Source organism: Amphiprion ocellaris, chromosome 13 (genome assembly GCF_022539595.1).
Source record: "Amphiprion ocellaris isolate individual 3 ecotype Okinawa chromosome 13, ASM2253959v1, whole genome shotgun sequence".
Lineage (NCBI taxonomy): Eukaryota > Metazoa > Chordata > Actinopteri > Pomacentridae > Amphiprion > Amphiprion ocellaris.
Genome location: NC_072778.1, coordinates 16,150,513 through 16,168,221, shown reverse-complemented (window position 1 = coordinate 16,168,221; position 17,709 = coordinate 16,150,513). Strand labels below are relative to the sequence as shown.

The 17,709-nt window shown below is 38.9% G+C and overlaps 1 protein-coding gene across 2 annotated transcripts in view; it reads right to left on the bottom strand.

Annotated features, from left to right (window-relative positions):
* macrod1 (mono-ADP ribosylhydrolase 1) overlaps nt 1-17,709 on the bottom strand; it is a 135,667-nt gene that overhangs the window by 15,375 nt on the left and 102,583 nt on the right. For both annotated transcript variants that reach the window (XM_023281999.3, XM_023281998.3), the window contains exon 6: nt 3,342-3,463. In XM_023281999.3, coding sequence (XP_023137767.1) covers nt 3,342-3,463 — 122 coding nt within the window. The remainder of the gene's footprint in view (nt 1-3,341; nt 3,464-17,709) is intronic.

Sequence of the window (17,709 nt, the reverse complement as noted above, 5' to 3'; positions counted from 1 at the left end):
GTGGGCTGTGAACATGACCCGTGTCTTGTTGGTTAAATAAAGACAACAGCAAATATGGGCCTTTTTTCATCATGCTGTGAGCAACCAAGATACTTTTCCAAACAACAAGATGAGCAGCTAAAAGGCAGGTACAGGAGCACAGATAAATGGAGTTGTTTCCACTGACAACATTTATGAGGAGGAGTCCTAATCCTGAAGTCTGAAAAATGGCAGTAAGAGCCCTTCGCCTGCAGCTCTTCATGTAACAGCTCATGGTGGCTTTTCCACAATCAAGGTTACTCGCTTTCTGGCAGTTGAACGCTTCTAAAAGGCAGTTGTTGTTTTTTTTTTTCTTCAAACTGTTTTCTCAGGGGTTAAAACGTGGACCACGAAGCAAACATCCTCAGTTTGAGCCCTTTGATTTCATCTCTCTCACCTGCCATCTCTCTACTCTTGCTATATAAAACTGCTATTTATAGCCCTCACCTACCTATGTGTACGCTGAAAGCAATGTTGACCTCTTATATTCTTCTTCCTATTCACATTGACTGCAAAGAGATGAGTTATTTAAGCAATTTCATTATTTCCAGTTCACACAAAGCTCATGTGAGGCTTTAGCTCTTTTTAGCACCCAATTCCCTCTTCTTGTTACTATCCTCCAATTACATCTCAGCAAGTCATGAAACACAAAGAGGTAATTTAGCAATAAAAGATTATAACTTTTCTTTTTGTAACTAGGTCTATTCACAGCTTCAGCTAAACTTCAGAGACCACTTTTGTGCAGAATTAGGACAGTAGATTTAGTTCCAAATGACTTACATTGCAGATGATTAAGGAACACTTAATCAGGTATCACTTTACAACCAGTGTGAACAGCAGGAACAATTAGAAAAGTATGAGTGAGTGAGAGCATGTGAGTGTTGTTTTAAGACAGACTGGAAAAGAAAATGAACCTGTGATTTAATCTGGAGCAGCAGCTGTAGGTACCAGAGGTGCTCGCTCTGCGTTCATAGATGCTGTGGTCTCTCTAGTGGTTACCTCTAGAGTTGAAAGTCGATGGAGGGCTTCACACAAGCACAATGTCCAGTCTAACTCCTACCAATGCTACCCAGTAGAGCCAGCTGATGTCACAATAAGATACCTCAACTGAACTGACGTTGGTAACGTGGCTTAGTAGATAAACAGTCTTAGTGGATTGCAGTGGGAGACATCTGGCATGATATTCTAGGAATGGATACTCAAATGAGGTTTCCTGGTCAAAACAGGGCAACGCTTTGATGCATTTTTGCCTAAATGAATTCCATTGCTGGGTTGTACAGGGAAATGTTTTTGTTATGCCCAGTACATGGATAAATACAAAAGTTAACACATAAAAAATCTGTCAAGATCAAACATATCAAACTTATTCAAACATGATTAGATATGTATAAATAGTAAACTTGAAAAAATTACATGTAAAACTGCACATTTACATTTTATGTAGATCTCTCATGTTACACAACAATTACACAATCAAAATTTGCTCATTTAAACAGCGCAGACACACAGTATCCATACACTTCTCTGCAGTCAGCCACTCAGAATTTGTGACATTATCTCTAGATGTAGGACCTTGAGTCAATCTGGTGGCACATTTGTATGTCTGGAATGTTTAGTTTGTATTACCTGTAAAGTATCGGGGCTGTCAGACACAGCACAGCACAACACTTCATTTCCAATCTCTTATGCACCACTGCGACAGTTTGTCATTGTGTTGAGCAGTCAAAGCTCCAATTAGGCTAACTTTGAGCACTGTATGCTGTGACCCCAATATGAACAAGGCATCACGTCAAAAACACAAGACCAGCTGGAAGAAAAGCTGAAATTGTATGTGTCTAAATTCTCTGAGTTATACAACACTACTTGGCCTTTTTATCAAGAATTCAAGACAAAAGCCCAGTCTTGGAAATCCATCCAAGAAGGCATGCCAGTTGTGTTTTACAGTCAAGGAGCTTGTTGTAGGTAGGCAATATCTGTAAACAAAACTGAGGTTCCCCCTAAGTAGCTCTACACACCTGTTAAAGTCCCTTAACTAAGGTAATGAAGTAAAGACGTATTGTTTTCATGCTGAATGTTTTAGTGATGTAGTCCTGCTACCCTGGACTCTCCTAGACAGTGCACTGAACTCTGTAATAAGCACAGCACGTATCGTGTTGTATCTAAAAGCCTCATGAGACACCTCTGATAGGGACGTAGGAGAGACAATAGGAAACTAGGAGGATCAAGATTAACTTACAAAGAGTAACATTTAAGTACACGTGTGTTGTAGATTTCCTGACATTCTACATCCAAGATTGTACGCAGTATGTGACTACACCAGTAACAATGGAAACTATTAAACAGAGAGCCAGTTATAGAATGTTTAGTTAGCACACAGACTGGCTTAATAGTAGCAAAATGAGGGTTTACATGACAAAAATCAAAAGGATTGAGATTCATGTTTGGCAAGTTTGTGAAACACCGCTGTTCTCATTTGAGTCAAGCAACCAGTAAACTTAAAATCTGGCAGATTCTCAAATTGCTGTCAAATATGGCTGTATGAGCAGATGCCAGGATGCTCCCTGTGTCTCCAGATCTGTTCGTTTAACCTGACCGCAGAGCTTAAAGCTTGAAACCGAAGGCAGATGTGAATCACAAGTTTCTCAAAACCAAACATAAATATATAACTTGAAATTTTTGGGCAGAAACTGTAATAAGTGCTGTAATAGTACAAGTGTAAAAAACACAAACTGGTTTACCTGATCTATTTCAAGTCTGTTTTAAATTCTTGTCCTGAGAAGTGAAACTGAACATGCACTGCATTGCACCTGCTCTCTTCGACTGCCCCTCCAACTTTATTTTCATGTTGCTTGGGTGTTTTTTTCTGTGACTTTGACACTTCGTTCTCTGTGAAACCTCCCACCTGGTGTGTTTCATAAAACCTTCTTACAACTCGACACTCCTACCTCTTTTTACCATTCCTCCATCAATCTCAGCTTGAATGTAGTTTTCTTTGAAAAAGCCACATGTGATCAATCTTCTCCCTTTAGCTCAGGCTTCTTTTTAGCTACAGAATCTCATCACAGTCAGGACTGCAGTGCTTTCTCTCCTTTTCTTCATTCCTTTTATCCATGCCTATTGTCTGTCTGCGTTTTTTGCTCTTGTTTTTCCTTTTATGCGACACAGTCCTCAGTGATTCTGTCTGGATCTCCTCTTTCTTTTGACCTGACCTCTGAAATTGCTGCACTCTTGTCTCTCCTTCCTCCCTTCCTTCCTCCCTCCTTCCCTCCCTGTTTGGTCGCTGCCATCATCCCTTCAGATTCATCTCGTTCCTCCGTTCTCACCACAGAACGTGCAGCATTTTCAGTCGCAGTTTCCATGCTGTTCTTGTAGCAGGACCTGAGTGCTTTCCTCTCCGTCTCTCCAACTCCTCCCTGTGCAATCGGTCCCACCGTGTGGATGACATCTGCCGAGACAGAGAAGAGAAAAAGCAATCATTTACACAGTGTGAGAAGTGTGAAGCTACAGTAAAATATAAGTCAAATATGACAATCGCCCTGGAAAAAGTCTCACAACATTAAACTTTATTATTGACATAAAAAATGCTTAAAAATATGTTTTAAACCCCCTGACAGAAGTTCTGCAGTCACTTCACCTCCGTCATCACAAACAATGCTGCAGTCTTCATGAAGATTAGTTGGATTCAAGAGACTGAGGACTGTTTTTTATGGGTCAATCATGATAGACAGATGAACAATGCCACTGATTGACACTACCTTAAAATTTTTTTTTTTTAAAAAGGCAGTTTCATTTAAGTTCATTTTACTTTGAGAAACTGTGTTAACACATAAGTCACCCACAGTATGAAATGTAAACAAAGGCTTACATTGAAGTACAAAACTGAAAAAGCAAAGTTGGAAATGCAAATCAAAAAGAAAACTCAATTTTTATTTAGTTCCTTAAAATGACAAACTATGTATTTACAACCACACAGCAGGGAAAGCAAAACCGTTTATCCTTATTGTGCAACTGTTTTCTGACTTTGGTGGCAGCTTTGAATTCATTGAAAATAAGCTGAATTCACAGCTGTTAGGATTTTAGCAGTGAGGAGCAGTAGCTTGGAAGCGACTGCTGGTCAACATGTAGCATTAACGGGCCTTGTTTCAGTCTCTATTTCTTACTTATTCTGCTGTATGACAGCAGAAATAGATATATACACAAGAGCAGCTTTATTAGGAATTTGGCTGTCCAGTAACATATGAGCACAAAGAGCAGGAGAGAAGCAAACACAGGTAAAGGTCCACAGCTCTGCAGATATGATAATAATTTGAAGTAATACCACACTTTTCAAGTTTTTTACACTTAATCGAGTCAGACTTTACTGCCATTGTCTAAAACTGTACCAGCAGACTAATGACTTGAACCAAAATTACTGATGTCATGATGCAACAATTATGCAGTGATACTGAGGAAAATAAAACATGGGAAAAAAAATATTGAAAATGTTGATGATCAGTTGGATGTCACTTGACTATGGCGACTAATCGCGGCATTTCTGTTAAAAACTGTTTTCAAACATTTGCTCCTGTCATGGCATCTCTAGAACATTCAGTTTTATTCATGCAGTGGACTGCAGTGAGAAGCTGGAACCTTGACTGAAACGGATGCAGACATGAAAAACCTTTCTGTATTAATGGATTAATGCTGCGTTCACATCATATCGGGGTCATCATAAATAATGTTTGTGTCAGCATTCAAGTCGCAAAAAGGAAAAGCTGCATTTTTCTCAACAATCATATATATCTAGCAGAAACTACACATCAAACAAAGCCCATTTTTCAATGTAGTTAAACTCAGATTTAGTGGATACTGTGTTATATGGCTAAAGCACACTATTTTAACCAATCATATCCATAACTCTGTAGCTACGAAACTGTCAGGTCGTAACCATAGGAGTCTTTCATATCTGTCTAACATGACGAGACATGAAGGGTTTGTGCAGGGAGACAGCGGTGGGTCACATCTGATGTTGGATGCCAGGAGAGCTACAGTGGACATCATGTATTATCCACAGATGACCACTGACAGCCACTTGTACTGGATTGTGAAAGCACGTTTGAAATTGTCCATCCATCTTTTTACCCATGAAAAACCTGTCTACATGTAAGAAGAAGATTACCAGTCCTGCAGGTGAAACACATCAGTCCTGCTGCGACAGATGAATGCTGTATGTTTATATTTGTTCATGTATATGTGCCAAATTGGTCTAATTGATGCAATTAGCTGGAACATATTATTTGTTAATTGTTTGCTGACTTTAAAGTGCTTCTATTTATGTGCTTTGAGTAAAAATGACAGCTTGAGACTGGAGCATTACCTGTTGCTGTATGACAAGTGACTGTACTCTTACATATGTTAAATAAATATATATACATATTATGTGCAGATGAATCAAACTTGTTCACCTCTGCTCAGGAAAACAGAGCACTCTTGTGAAGAGAGACAACAACAACCCCACATCAGCACTGCAGGCAAAGTTTTTGTGTTGCCAGTCCCTGTTTTTCCAACAAATTCCAACAGCAACACTTCACCTTATATAAATGTCATTATTCATCATCAGTCGAATAAAATCTAAGCAGTCAACAGCCATGTAGAAGTCTGGAATTAGACTATAGATAACATGCACCAAGCTTAAACTACTCTCTTGTATCCCCCAAACACAGCACGCTAATAATGGTAACGGTTTAATGGCAGAGATGGAAAGCTATAAAGCTACTGCTGTCACATGTTGTCTGAATAAACACACTCGCCACTTTATTAGTTACTCAGGTGAAATGCATTACAATCTAATCATAGGCCGCATATAAAAGATGGACGTAACTTCTGGGTAAACTTGCATTCTATCTGCTATCCAGCAGGGGGTGACTCCTCTGGTTGCAAAAAGAACTCGGGTTGCTTAGAAGGTACTATGAGAAAATGACTTCTACCTTGATTTGTTACCTCACGAAAAACATTTTCCTGGTAAGATTAGGGTCTAAATCACCAGTCTCAAGACTTTTGAACACAGCTTGGTGCTAAATTTGCAAAATGTGGCTCCATTTACAGTAAAACAGATGATATAGCAGGGTATTACTTTAGGGCATGACTCCCTGGATACTTGACAGATCACTATGTCTCTATGGCCTCACTAATAAACATAAAGTAGAATCATGCCCTTTTTGACAACGTCAAGAATTCTGAAAATGCAGAAGTTTGGTAAAACTGCACTTAATGGGAAATTAAATTGGATTTATTAGCACCTAGAACATCTGAGCCTGCGTGTTTGTCATTGAATATACGGACAATTGTGTTGTAATTAAACCACTTCTAGAAATACATTTCTATACGAAATTGAAACGTGATCAAAGCACTTTGAAATTACACTTGTCTTTGTCTGTTGGCAAGTTCACAGCCACACTGCTTTTTACTGTGCTAATTGCTTTGTACAATATATTTTCTTGTATTTTTTTCATGCAGCTGTAACTTGAAACTGTTGACTATCTTTGTCAAGTTAATTACTGTTGTTTTTTCCCTATCAAAACTCCAGGAAAAAAAACATGACAATTGGACTAATTGATTGAGTAAAAAAGTAAATGAACTGAAATAAACTGAATTGAAAGGAGCTCACTAACAGGAGCTGACAAGAACAGAGAGGGTTGTAATTGAGTTGTGTCTCCACACGCCTACACCACCACACATCCTGATGAGGCTCAGCATGCTGCTCTCAGCAGGAGTCCCAACGGCGTCACAAAACCTGTCTGGACCAACTCTGCAAACACACAAACTGAAAAAAAAGCCTTCTTAACAATACATTATTCTAGTACTAAGATTCTTTGTTTTTAAAAACAGAATCTTATGGGGTGAAATAACCACAGTTGTTGAAACTACAGATCAGATTTGACACTTAATTCTTGAATTGAATGCTGACACAGTGTGTGACATTACTTGGTTGATCTGTTGTCCCACCAGAGCCTCAAAGTTTTGTCATTCTGACAAAAGGGTCTGGATTTTTAACCTCCATTTAGAGCATGTTCTGTTGTTGCATACATTCACCAATCTAACATATTTATGAGAAAAAGTTATTATTTTTGTTGTAGCCTTTTTGCAGTCTGAAGCTGCATTCACTTCTAATCTTACTGGCTTAGAAAATCCCAGAGGCATGAATGAAAACTCTATCATCACAGAAGTATAAACCACTAGAAATGCAGTTTGGAAGTATATTCAGACAGGTATAGTTATGCATTATGGCTCATTCCATCTCATATGTTCCACTCAAACATCTCTGATTGGCCAGAGGTTTTTATAGCATAAAGTACGGACATTTATAAAGACATCTATAAAAATATAAATACTTAGTGAGATAACTGTTTTTAAATAAATACCCATCAACCCATGCTCACTGCATTTCTTTTACATGCTGAAAGTCGGACACCGGGATTTTTTTATTATTATCATTATTATTATTATCATTACTATCTCAGAAAGTACTTAAAATATAGATCTAAAATTTCAAAAAGACCATTATAGCCATCCATACATTATGAGTATAACAAGTTACACTATGGCCAGCCTTGTTTAAAAGCCTATATTTGTAAATATTGTGCGGGGAATAATGAAAAGTAGGCTGAATTAGCTATTAGCAGTTCCTTTTTGCAGTGTACCTATGTATGTACAGAAAACTATCACTGGATGTCTTAAATACTGAAGAAATTTTAAAAACTTAAAGATTATCAGGCAAGTTCTGGAGTTAATAAAAGTCTGTGATTTCTAAGTGGATTCATGGACAGCTGTTTGTTATGAACATCACAGAGAATGATATTCTCCCAGAGGGGTATGTCAAAGATTTAACTGCTGCTTTGTTTTAATATATTCACCTCATTTTCAAAAGGTTCATAAAACAAACTGATTTCTACTGGGAGGGAAAAAAAACACATAATTACCCCACACAGATTTATCCATTTCACAATTTAAAACAATGCGAGTCTAATGATTACAATAATATCACTCTCAATCTCTCTCTCTCAGTCACACACACAGCTAACAGAACACAGACTGCAGAGCTCAGAAGAAGCCCAGAAGAAGCTCTTTAATCCAACTCTCCGAGGATCGGAGTCCATTAGGCAGAAAGACTTAACACTCTGTTTGGGATTTTTTGAAATATGATCTGGTGATCTTGTTTCAAAACCTGAAATTCATGACTGATGCATGAAATATGCTCCGCTGTCCATTTTCCTGATACCCCCTACAGGCTTATTTGTTGTTGGAAATTGTTGTAGTTGTATCCATTGACAAGGAAAGTCTGCCAGCTAAACCACAATCAATGGAGGACATTTGGTTAGTGATGCAGGATCTGCTCATTATGCCCAGCCAGGGGAACGGAGCTCAGCCTGCCAAAAACTATTGCACTGTTTTTTTCTTAATAACCCAGTATTTCAGATACAAAGCTGAAAGAGAGGAAACTCTTGGGAAAGAGGTTTAGGCTGACTTAAATACCAGCTTAAATCTCAAACCACTTTCTGTTAAATCTCCTTAAAGATGAGCATGGTAGCAAACATTTTGATGTAATACAGGTTTTACACATAACTTTACTAATGTGCATCCACTGTTAAGAGTCAGACATTCTGAAGCGGTTTGAATTCAGGATAAACAGGATTTTATTGAATTTAAAGGAATTGACATGCAAACAGACTCATTCATCATTGCTAATCTTTAGTGTGGGTTTGGTTCACTTCCACATGCTGGAGTAAACATTTCAGCCTTGATCAATACTGGTCAGGAGGGGGAAGTTTTGATCAGTGGAAAACCTACAGAGAGGCCAGAGAAGTTATGTTTATCCCAATTTTACATGCTTTCTTTGAGGCTCTAAAATGTAATAATCAAAGTAAGTATTTTATGACACATTATGTAATAGATAATCAAATGAATGAATACAGAGAATATAATAATAATAATAATAATAACAATTTTGTGCAGCAGCAGGCTAAAAGTAACAGTTTTGATAAAATGGCCACTGGGAAAAACTATATTGTGAAATAAAAGCAGATTTTAGAAGAGTAAGACTTTAAAATAAAAAATGGTATTATAAAATTGGAAACTGTATAAAACTATTTTGAAAATAAGTTGAATTGTGGAATATTTATTAATAACAAGTTGGATTTTTTTTAAAGTATTCAATTGTTTCACAATTTTGTGGTTATATTAGCATGTTTGTCAGAATTTATTTATTTATTTATTTATTTATGTATTTTGTACTGTCTCTATTTATTTATTTATTTAATTTTGTACAAATAGAGGCTCCATAGTTTTCAGATAGTTTCCTAGCACATGAATCTCATTATTATGAGTTTCAGTTACAAAAGCTGCGTTAACTGACTTTTGGAAGAAGTGCAACAAGCTGTAAACAAAAGCTGTTAACACTAACATAATAAAATTCAAAAAGTTGATGCAGTGACTGTGTTTGAAGACACTCATCCATTTACATACCCAGCACATATGGAGCATTTATTTGAAACTGTGTCCAATACTGACTCTGCTTGTAGTAGAGCCCAACTGATATGTATATTGCTATATTGAAATGAGCCGGTCACAGATGTATATGCGTTGTCCAATACTAATTTTTTGTATAGAGTATAAGTACGTCATCACACAGTGTTTTTCAGCAGTGTAGCTCCGACTCCAGCACTGTCTGCAGCACATGTAGCAGAGCACGATTCACAGCTGAGCAGAAGGTGGGAAGTCAAGTTGTGTCTTCACAGTAAGTTGCTGAGTAGATGATGAAATACATTACTGGAAAGGTAACAAACAATGAGCCCATTATTTTCTCTTCTCAATAGCACTCTAGCTCTATTTGTATAAGTATATACAAATGATATTGCTAATGTAGCAATGATAAAATGTTTGTACCCTCTAAAAATCGGTATCGATATTGGCTGCAAAATTCAGTACTGGTCAGGGTCCACCATCTAACTTGGTTAAGCCCTTCATCATCTCCTGAGGAAAATATCTGGTCCTTTAGATGCTAGATGCTCCTGTGTTTTCAACAGCTTGTTAATGTCTGCTGTTCAGGACAGGCCAGAAAACAGCTTTCTGCTGCTGAACATGACACTCAATTCTCCTGAACCTGAACAGTAACACTGAGGGCATGACAGCCAAAACAATGATCTGAAAGATGCTAAAATACTTGATAAACCACTTTTATATTACCTACAATCACATGATCCACTACTATAACTTTAACAACTAGTTTTCAGTTTTACTTTGGCATGTCTGCCTAGGAGAATGAATATGTGCCCTGCAGTGTGTGAAGTTGTTTTCACTCCTTTCTACATGAATGGTTTTAACATATCAAACATGGGTTGTGCCCTGTGTTGAGCACGATGTGTGCCTTTTCTCATGCTCCTCTGAGTCAAGCAGCTGTTTCAGCTGACTGCACCCCTCCTGCCCTGCGATCATTAAACAGGAGAGGAAAAGCTTTACTCCTACGGCAACTTAACAAAAACTATATGCTGTGATGCTTCTGTGCCCCATAAGATCAGAAGTGTGTGGATGAAAGCCTGCACCACAGACTGGTATTAGAGAGTCCTGCTTACAGTGGAGTCCACAGATCTAGACTGAAAGAAACTTGTCTGAGTAATGTGACAGTCCTTCATCAAAGTGCTCACTGATGAAGGGGAGTGCAGTCCCTGAGAAATCACTTAGACTGAGTGTTTGAACCCATACAAAAAGAATAGTAAGTGCTTCAATCTAAGCCTGTTTATATATTGACATAGGTGTTAGACACCAATATTCTCCTATTGCATAGATTAACAAAGGTTTACGTTATAACACTTACTAAGTATTGCATGAAATCCTAGGTGATTAACTAGTTGACTAAGAGAAGAGAAGTTAAATGACGACTCTGTGACACTAGCAGCACAATCCAATCCCAACTTGTGTCACAGTATAAACACTTTTCTCCAAATCCTGTTTTTTAAGGCTCTAGTAGGAAACAGTGGGCTCTCATTTGAGAACAAGGGTGTAAGTGTTAATGCTGCATTTGTTTGTGTGAGTGACAAATCATTACTGCAGCTTCTCAGCAGTAATGATCCTTTTAGAGGTACCGTGGGGCCAATTCAGACAAACATCTGTAATCTGTAACAGGAGGATCACACTTGATAACCCTGATGACTCCGACCCTCCCACACTCATTCAAAATATGCTCCAAATCTCAGCTCAGCGTCTATGCTGATGCTCATTCCAGTGTTAATCCTCCACCAGACACTGCTTGCCGTATCCTCAATGAGCTCCGGCTGCAGACCTATTAACTGTTAAGTGCCTCAATATCAGCTGGCAACAACAGAGCTCTCTATCAACTCTGACTCTACTGTACTCTGCCTACATTATGGCTTCATTGGTCTGTGAAACAACATGAAGTTATGACATCAATCAACAATTTAATTTTGCTCATCCACAGTTTATTTGATAGTGAATCAACCTCAATAAAGAAGCGTCTTGACTGCTGTGAGGCACCACACAGCAATTATAAGTAGTTATCATGACACCAATCAGATATTTTATTTAAAACAATCAAACTGAAGCTCAAACCAATGGCTTAGTTGATACTGTAAGGCACTGCATGACTGTGTTAAACTAAAACCGAAAGTAGCAACAAACAATTATTTTTGGTCAGTTGAGTTTGGTTTACAGTACCGTTCAAAGGTTTGGGGTTATTCAGAAATGCCCTTATTTTTGCAAGAAAAGCAGTTTTTTTTTTCAATGAAGATAACATTAAATTAATCAGAAATATAGCCTAGATATTGTTAATGTGGTAAATGACTATTCTAGCAGGAATTGGCTGATTTTTAATGGAATATCTCCATAGGGGTACAGAGGAACATTTCCAGCAACCATCACTCCTGTGTTCTAATGCTACATTATGTTAGCTAATGGTCTTGAAAGGCTAATTGATGATTAGAAAACCCTTGTGCAATTATGTTAGCACATGAAAAAAAGTGTGAGTTTTCATGGAAAACATGAAATTGTCTGGGTGACCCCAAACTTTTGAACAGTAGCGTAGAAAGTGTCAATCAAAGAGGAAAGATGTTTATTTTAATATCCAAGAGTCAAAGAGAGCACCTACAAGTGGCTTTATTTATCTGATCAACTGTTCAAGATCTAAATATATTTATCTTACAGTCACAGAAAGCAAAGAAAGCCAGTAAATAGTCAGGAGGCGGGAGTCAGTTGAGAATTGACTTAACCGTCTGGAGCCCCAGCAGTTTCTGGGAGTTGTCTGCTTCTGTCACATTTTTACTCACTGTGGGCTCATTTTTCACTGCAACTGAAAAGTCCTGCACCGCTACGGAATTGACGGAATTAGAGATAACTAAAAAATAAGTTTTTTAGTTATAGTGCAATAAATAATAAATAAATAAAAAAGCAAAAGTTGATATTTTTGGTTATTTATTTAATTTTTAAAGAATCTGGTTATTGCCAACAGACATTTTTGACTGATTTGTCAATGATACATGTAGAATTCAGGAATTTTAATGGAGTTTGATTTTATGCACATGACACAGATGAGTAGTCATGACAAATATCTGATAAATGCAGCAATATTGGTGATGCTTTTGAAGTTCAGATGGTAAAACAATAAACTGTCTATCAAAGCACTTGTCAACTTGTCAGTTCTCAATATATAATTGACTAATTGTTTCTGTTCTAAAAACATGAATTTTCATTCAGTCTTCTCAAAATGACTAATTCTGACATCAGGAATCAGATCATATCTTCACAGTATAATTTGGCTAAATTTGATAATCAGGCAGCTCTACTTCAGGCATTCTATAAGCTTTATCTTGTGTTTTTGTTATCAGTGAAATGTTCTGAAACAAAATTCATCAGAATTCTTGGCTTATTACAGTTCTGGCACAGCAAAAAAAACACCTAACCCTTGTGTTAGCTCTTTTTTACAGGCTCCCTACATGTTTAAGAATTGATTTTATGATCATTTTTTGTTACTTTCAAGGAGCTTCATGGCCTTCTCTGTTCTAGAGGCCCAGGTGAAAACTAAACAAGACAAATTGTCTGGATTCAAGGCTGAGGAGGTCAGGCTTATACTGCCTCTTATTTTTCGTTTGAGAACACACAGGTTATCATTTATTTATATGTTAATCAACTACTGACTCATTCATTCATTCCTGACATGTTTATTTTCAGAGAAATAAGATATATTTTCAGGTTAAAGGTTGCCATCTATTTCAGCTAAGCGTATGCATGTGTTATATGCTATGTACAACTGAAGTGAGTACACTCCTGTTCAATGTCACTTACGTCAGATGATCCAAATTGTAATTCTGAGTTGAACAGTATTAGCTCCTGTGTAAAATTACAAACTGTTTAGAATTACTAACATCTTTAATTACTAATATTAAAACTATGAGTACCACAGTGAGGAATCAATGCAACAAAAGTCTACACTCAGATTCGTCTATTATCCATCCATCCACTGTCTATGCATCACTTCTTCCTCATTAGGGTGACTGGGTGAGATTCAAATCATTATCATTTTTTCCAATACTTTGTATGTCCATCTTTATTTTTAATGACAGACTCAATCCTCCTCAGTGTGGAGGACACCAAATATCTAGAGAGATGCTCAGCCATTCTTCAGAGACTATTTTTTTTCTGGCTTCTCTTTGCTGGAGGGGTTGTGCTACTCTACTTTTCTCTTCAAAATACCCCAAAGGTGTTTTATTGAATTCAAGTCAGGGGACATACTTGGCCAGGTTATAGTTTTCAGTTTTTTCCTCAGAAAACTTAGAAACTCTTGTATGATTTTGGCAGCGAGCTTTGGATAATTATCATGCTGGAACAGTCTTCTGCCAAACTTTTGCAGGCTGGGAGCCATCTTGTTAGCCAGTATTTTGGTATATCCACAGGCATCCATCTTATCATCCATAAACGGATCTCCAACAACTCTCATGCAGCCCTATATCATCACACTTTCACCTCTATACTTCACTGTTGGTACTATACATTCACTGTGGCAGTCCTGGACAGGTTCACACCAAACATGCTGGACCCCATCTGAGCTGAACGCATTTATGGTGGTTTCATCTGACCAAAGAATGTACTCCCAATATTCATAAGACATAATGCATAATGCATTTCAGGCATTCTAGCAAAGTTTTATCTTGCAATTTTGTGCCAAAGAACGAGCAAGGTCTCTTTCCTTGATATCGTCTGTAGAGGTTGAAGTTATGTAATCTCTTTGACACTGTCTGCGCTGCCACAGAAACTCCGTTTTCCACTGATAACCACGGTTTCCAAGTCTGAAGCACTTGGACATCTGTCTTTCAGAAGTAGACTGTGAAAGCAGTGTACAGTCTGTGGTGTCATTTTAACAGGATGGCAACTGCAGCTTTGATATTTGATATAAGCAGCATGGCTCGTTCTATATCTCCTAACTACTGTTGCAACTGTGTTGACTGATTTTTAGCTCATTACTGATTTTCCTGGAATCCTCAGTAAGTCACACAGATTGATTTTTAAATTCCTCTGGTAATTCCTTTACATAGCCATGATGCAGACACGCAGGCAGACACACACCTAAAGTCCCAAACTGAGAAAGTTGGTGTTCACAGCTCATTTCATAAGAGAACTCAGGCCCCCATGTGTTTCCTATCTTATCATAAACAGACTGTCACTCTTACATTTCTTTTTGAGAGAGATGCTGGACAAATTGGGCCTTTAACCCAACTACAATATATAATCTTACCAAGCAACCTGTCACTGTTTCATTTCATATTAAGGTCAAAAGAGTCAAAGCATTATATTTTCCACAATAATGGTCAACATCAGACGAAAACACTGATTGAAAACTGCAAATCTAAGAGCCTCTGAGAACTGGCCATATGACGAATCACTATTGTGATTCATCACTTGACGAGCAGTTTACGGCGTACGAGAAATGCTGCGGATGGATCTTTAAATAGCAACAGAACACATCAGAACATGTGAATCTGTTAAAAGTCCCAGCAGCTGAAACACTCACGGACATCGTGGTCAAACATGCATGAAGACAAACACAAAGCAGTACAGTGGAGTCATAATATAACAGTGTGGCACATATTTGCTCTCTATGAGTTTGTGTGTTGGTTGCGTGATTGTTTATGCTGTGTGTTTACTCTCCATTCAGTTTGCATTACTCCAGCAGTCAAGTATCCCAGAGTGAGTTTGTGCTCTCAAAGAATTGTCCAGCCATGCGTCAACAGAGCGCTCAGAGGTGACCAGGTTCACAACTCAGCTGCGGTAGTGTGTTTGTGTGTGCAGTACTGTATGTGTTGTGCTGGTTTGGTTCAACAGTGGGTCATTTGGTGGTCATTCATCTGCATGTCATCTGCTAAATGTCTAAATGTCACTGCTACATTTTTCTCAGATTCACACACAGATGCGCACACATGCAACGCACACACATTTACAAACAAATATGACCACCGTTTCTGCTAAAATTAAATTGTAATCTGTAATTGCTGTGGTTATTTTTTTGCCCTCATTGCTAACTCGGTCATCTGTTTCTCCATCCTTCCATCCATCCTTCCCTCCTCACTCCATCTTTTTCTCTCTGCGTCCTTTGTCGTCACCCTCCTCCCTCCTTCCTTCACCATTACCTCATCCAGTCATCCCACCTCTCCTCTCACCCTCATTACCTTCTCCCCCATGCCTCCGTCACCTCCTGTCTATTCCTTCCTCTCCTCCTCCACTTAACCGTCTCTTTTCCTGCCTCATTTGTTCCACCCTTTCCTCCCTTGTCTTTCTCTTCCCTCCATTATCCTCTTTACCCCCACATCCTTGTCCCTCCCTTTCTCCCTCTGTTAGATATTCCCCTCACCCCCTCTTCCCTGCTCCTCTTCCTCTCTCTCCCCCTCTTTCACTCACCCTCCGTCACCTGAGGTAGACAGTTCTGTCAGGAGTCGGCCTTATTTACCGCCTCTCTTCGCTCCTGTTTACATTATCGATCGGCAAGGTTGCTTTAGTTCCACCATACATCAACAACCCTCTCCGCCTCCCCCTTTCCCTCTTCCTCCACCTCTCCCCCTCCACCCCAGTGTTACGGCTGCTGGCTCACATTACCCTGAAACACAGAGAGAGAGTGGGAGAGAAGGGGGGAGAGAAGGAGGGAGCACAATGGGGAGATGGAAAGCTAGCGGAGCATGTTAGGATGTGTGAGGGATTTATGTCTGAAGGAGAGAGTGTGTTGGATAGTGTGTTATGGAGCATGTGTAGGTGAGTGTGTGTGTGTGTGTGTGTGACTGACAGTGAGAGTGTGTGTGTGTTATGTATTTAATATGCTGAAAACATACACAATTGTCCAATGTGGCTGCATGGGGGATGTTACTTGATTTACCTAACAAATGAGGGATTTGAATCCCTTTTCAGTCAATTTAAAATGTCAACACTGTACACTATGTTGCCAGTAGTGTGTGGACACCAAAACATAACACTCACCTAAAAAAAAGAGCAATAACATGCTGCAATAACACTCCCCTGGGAAGATATTGCAAACTGTCCTAAGAGAATCGGCAAGGTCATCCTGGCCGGCCTCGTAAAGGACACAAGGTGGATTTATGGTTCTGTTTCAGGTGTCAGTTTGCCCACACAGACTGACGGATTATGGAAAACCAACCAACGCAGAAGCTACGCAGACAGGCTTGCATGCAGGCCTCCAACAAGCCAACAGTCAGCTGCCCTTTGGCGATGACGCCAAGCGTAGGTTGAAATCTGATCGGCAGAAAGGTTGCCTTGAACCGGAAGGGTAATGACCAGAGCAGAACCCACAGAAGCGCTACAGACACTACAGGCCTGCCAGTAAATCTCTACATTTGAACACTGTACCATGAAAGAGTTTTTATCCGTTGTGGGTGTCTTTCTGCTGCAGGAACTCAGGGCAGGAGCAAGGTGGCACGAACATTTTCACCCTTTCTGTTTCCATTGCGGTGTAAGATCCAGCAGTTTTGACACCAACATCAGCTCAAAGCACAGCAAACAACCGCAAGCAGTAGTTACTGAAAGTAACTCATTCTATGAGCACACAGGAAATAGAACAATGGAGGATTTGTTATGCTAGCCTATGTGGTAAATTTTATGCTGTTGATGGTCATGTCTGATGCTAATCCATGAAAAAGAAGCTGTAGAATTTAACCAGTCGCTGATAAAGTCTGCACAGTAGTTTTTTTTTAGTTCAGCACAAAGGTACGTAGCCTTTTGTCTCCCCAAAAAACGACCATGAAAGAGGTTCTATACAGGGGTGGTTCTTGCACACCATGCATAAAGGCTGCCATAAAAACGGCCTGTGTCTTTGTACAGTGGAAAACAGCCTCATGACTTCTGTTCGTTCTTCACCAGGAACGAAAAGACAAAAAACAGCTCACACATGAACCAGATAAGCCTACATTTTCCCGATGTTTTTCCCATCACATATTGTTGACTTTGCAAAGCTCTGGTCTTCCACAAAACACAAATCAAGCAGCTCACTATTTATTCAGACTGGCTCTGGGAGCGTTGAGTATCAACATACATCACTTGAGTTTTGGACTTCATGTTGAGACCTGTTTGATTAATAAATGAGTTAAGCCTGTCTGTCTTTTCTTCAGTGTTAGGGTTGCTGAAAAAAAGAATGATGTGACTATCATT